The 1,176-nt window shown below is 48.8% G+C and overlaps 1 protein-coding gene across 1 annotated transcript in view; it reads right to left on the bottom strand.

The window, feature by feature from the left end:
• Positions 1-201: 201 nt before the first annotated feature.
• Positions 202-1,176, bottom strand: part of rhov (ras homolog family member V) — a gene marked incomplete at both ends in the record, with an annotated part of 1,187 nt that continues 212 nt past the window's right edge. The window contains 2 exons of the mRNA XM_080850587.1: positions 202-648; positions 1,071-1,129. Coding sequence (XP_080706713.1) covers positions 202-648; positions 1,071-1,129 — 506 coding nt within the window. The remainder of the gene's footprint in view (positions 649-1,070; positions 1,130-1,176) is intronic.

Below are 1,176 nucleotides of genomic sequence, written 5' to 3'. Positions count from 1 at the left end.
GTGTGAAACCAGAAGACACATCATTACACACACACACACACCTTTTTTCTCTCCCCGTCACACAAATACACACAAACACACACTTTTTTGCTCTCTCTCTGTCACACACACTTTCTCGCTCTCTCTATCTCTCACACACACACACACGCTACAAGTCCATGGGTTGAGGCATTAATTCCTCTGTGTCTTTTTTTTTTTGGCCTAGATGAAGCAGAAGAACTTCTTCCACCCTCCGCTGGAGAAGGTCTTAGCGCGCCCCATGAGCCCCAGTTGTTTCCGGGCCCGGCAGGCCTTGTGTTTAATGGCGGCGAAGGTGGCCGAGTCAAAAGCCTCCTTCAGGTTCTCCTGGGTCAGCGCCGAGCACTCCACATAGTCCTGGGCGTGGATCTGCTCGGCCAGCCCGCGGGCCTGAGAGTTCTGAACGGGCTTGGAGCGGCGCTGGTTCAGGTTGATGAGAACGTTGACGTCGTGTCGAAGGTCGGCCTGCGTGCCCACGAGGATGATGGGTAATGTAGGATTGCGCGCTCGCAGCTGGGGGATCCACTTGGTGGTGATGTTGTGGAAGGACGTGGGGTTGACCACGCTGAAGCACAGGAGGAAGACGTCCGTGTGGTCGTAACACAGCGACCGAAACTCGTCGTACTCCTCCTGCAAGAACGACACAGAAACTGGGTTAGTAGGGATAGGCGCGCTCTACTTCCAAAAAAATATAAATGCGTTCTCGGGTGCAAGTAAAAGAATGTTTGTGTCACACACTGACGATGGCTTAAGGCCGAAACGCGTCTGTGGAAAGAAACTGGTCTTAAAATCAAGAAAAGCTTGAGAGTGCAGTTTTATTCTACTAAATATAAACTGGGTTAACATCTCCTGAATCTTGACTCTTGATTTGTCAAATCCAGAAAGTCCCCATTAGTTTTTCGTGGGTCATTGAGGGGGGGATAATACATGTCTGAGTATGATGATGAAGTTAGGTCAAGGTCTAAAATACTAAGAACGCTATTGAAATATTACATCAGACTTATCATTTAAAGTTTGTTTGTGAAGTCTAGCAGCTTAGCCAACAGCCTTACCTGCCCCGCAGTGTCCATCAGTTGAATTCGAACGGGTATTCCATCCACGGTAACCGAACCTGAATAAGTTTGAGACAGGACAGTCATCACAACCATGATCACAACA

This window comes from Sprattus sprattus (genome assembly GCF_963457725.1).
Source record: "Sprattus sprattus genome assembly, chromosome: 13".
In the NCBI taxonomy this organism is placed as follows: domain Eukaryota; kingdom Metazoa; phylum Chordata; class Actinopteri; order Clupeiformes; family Clupeidae; genus Sprattus; species Sprattus sprattus.
This window is presented reverse-complemented; position numbering and strand designations above follow the sequence as displayed.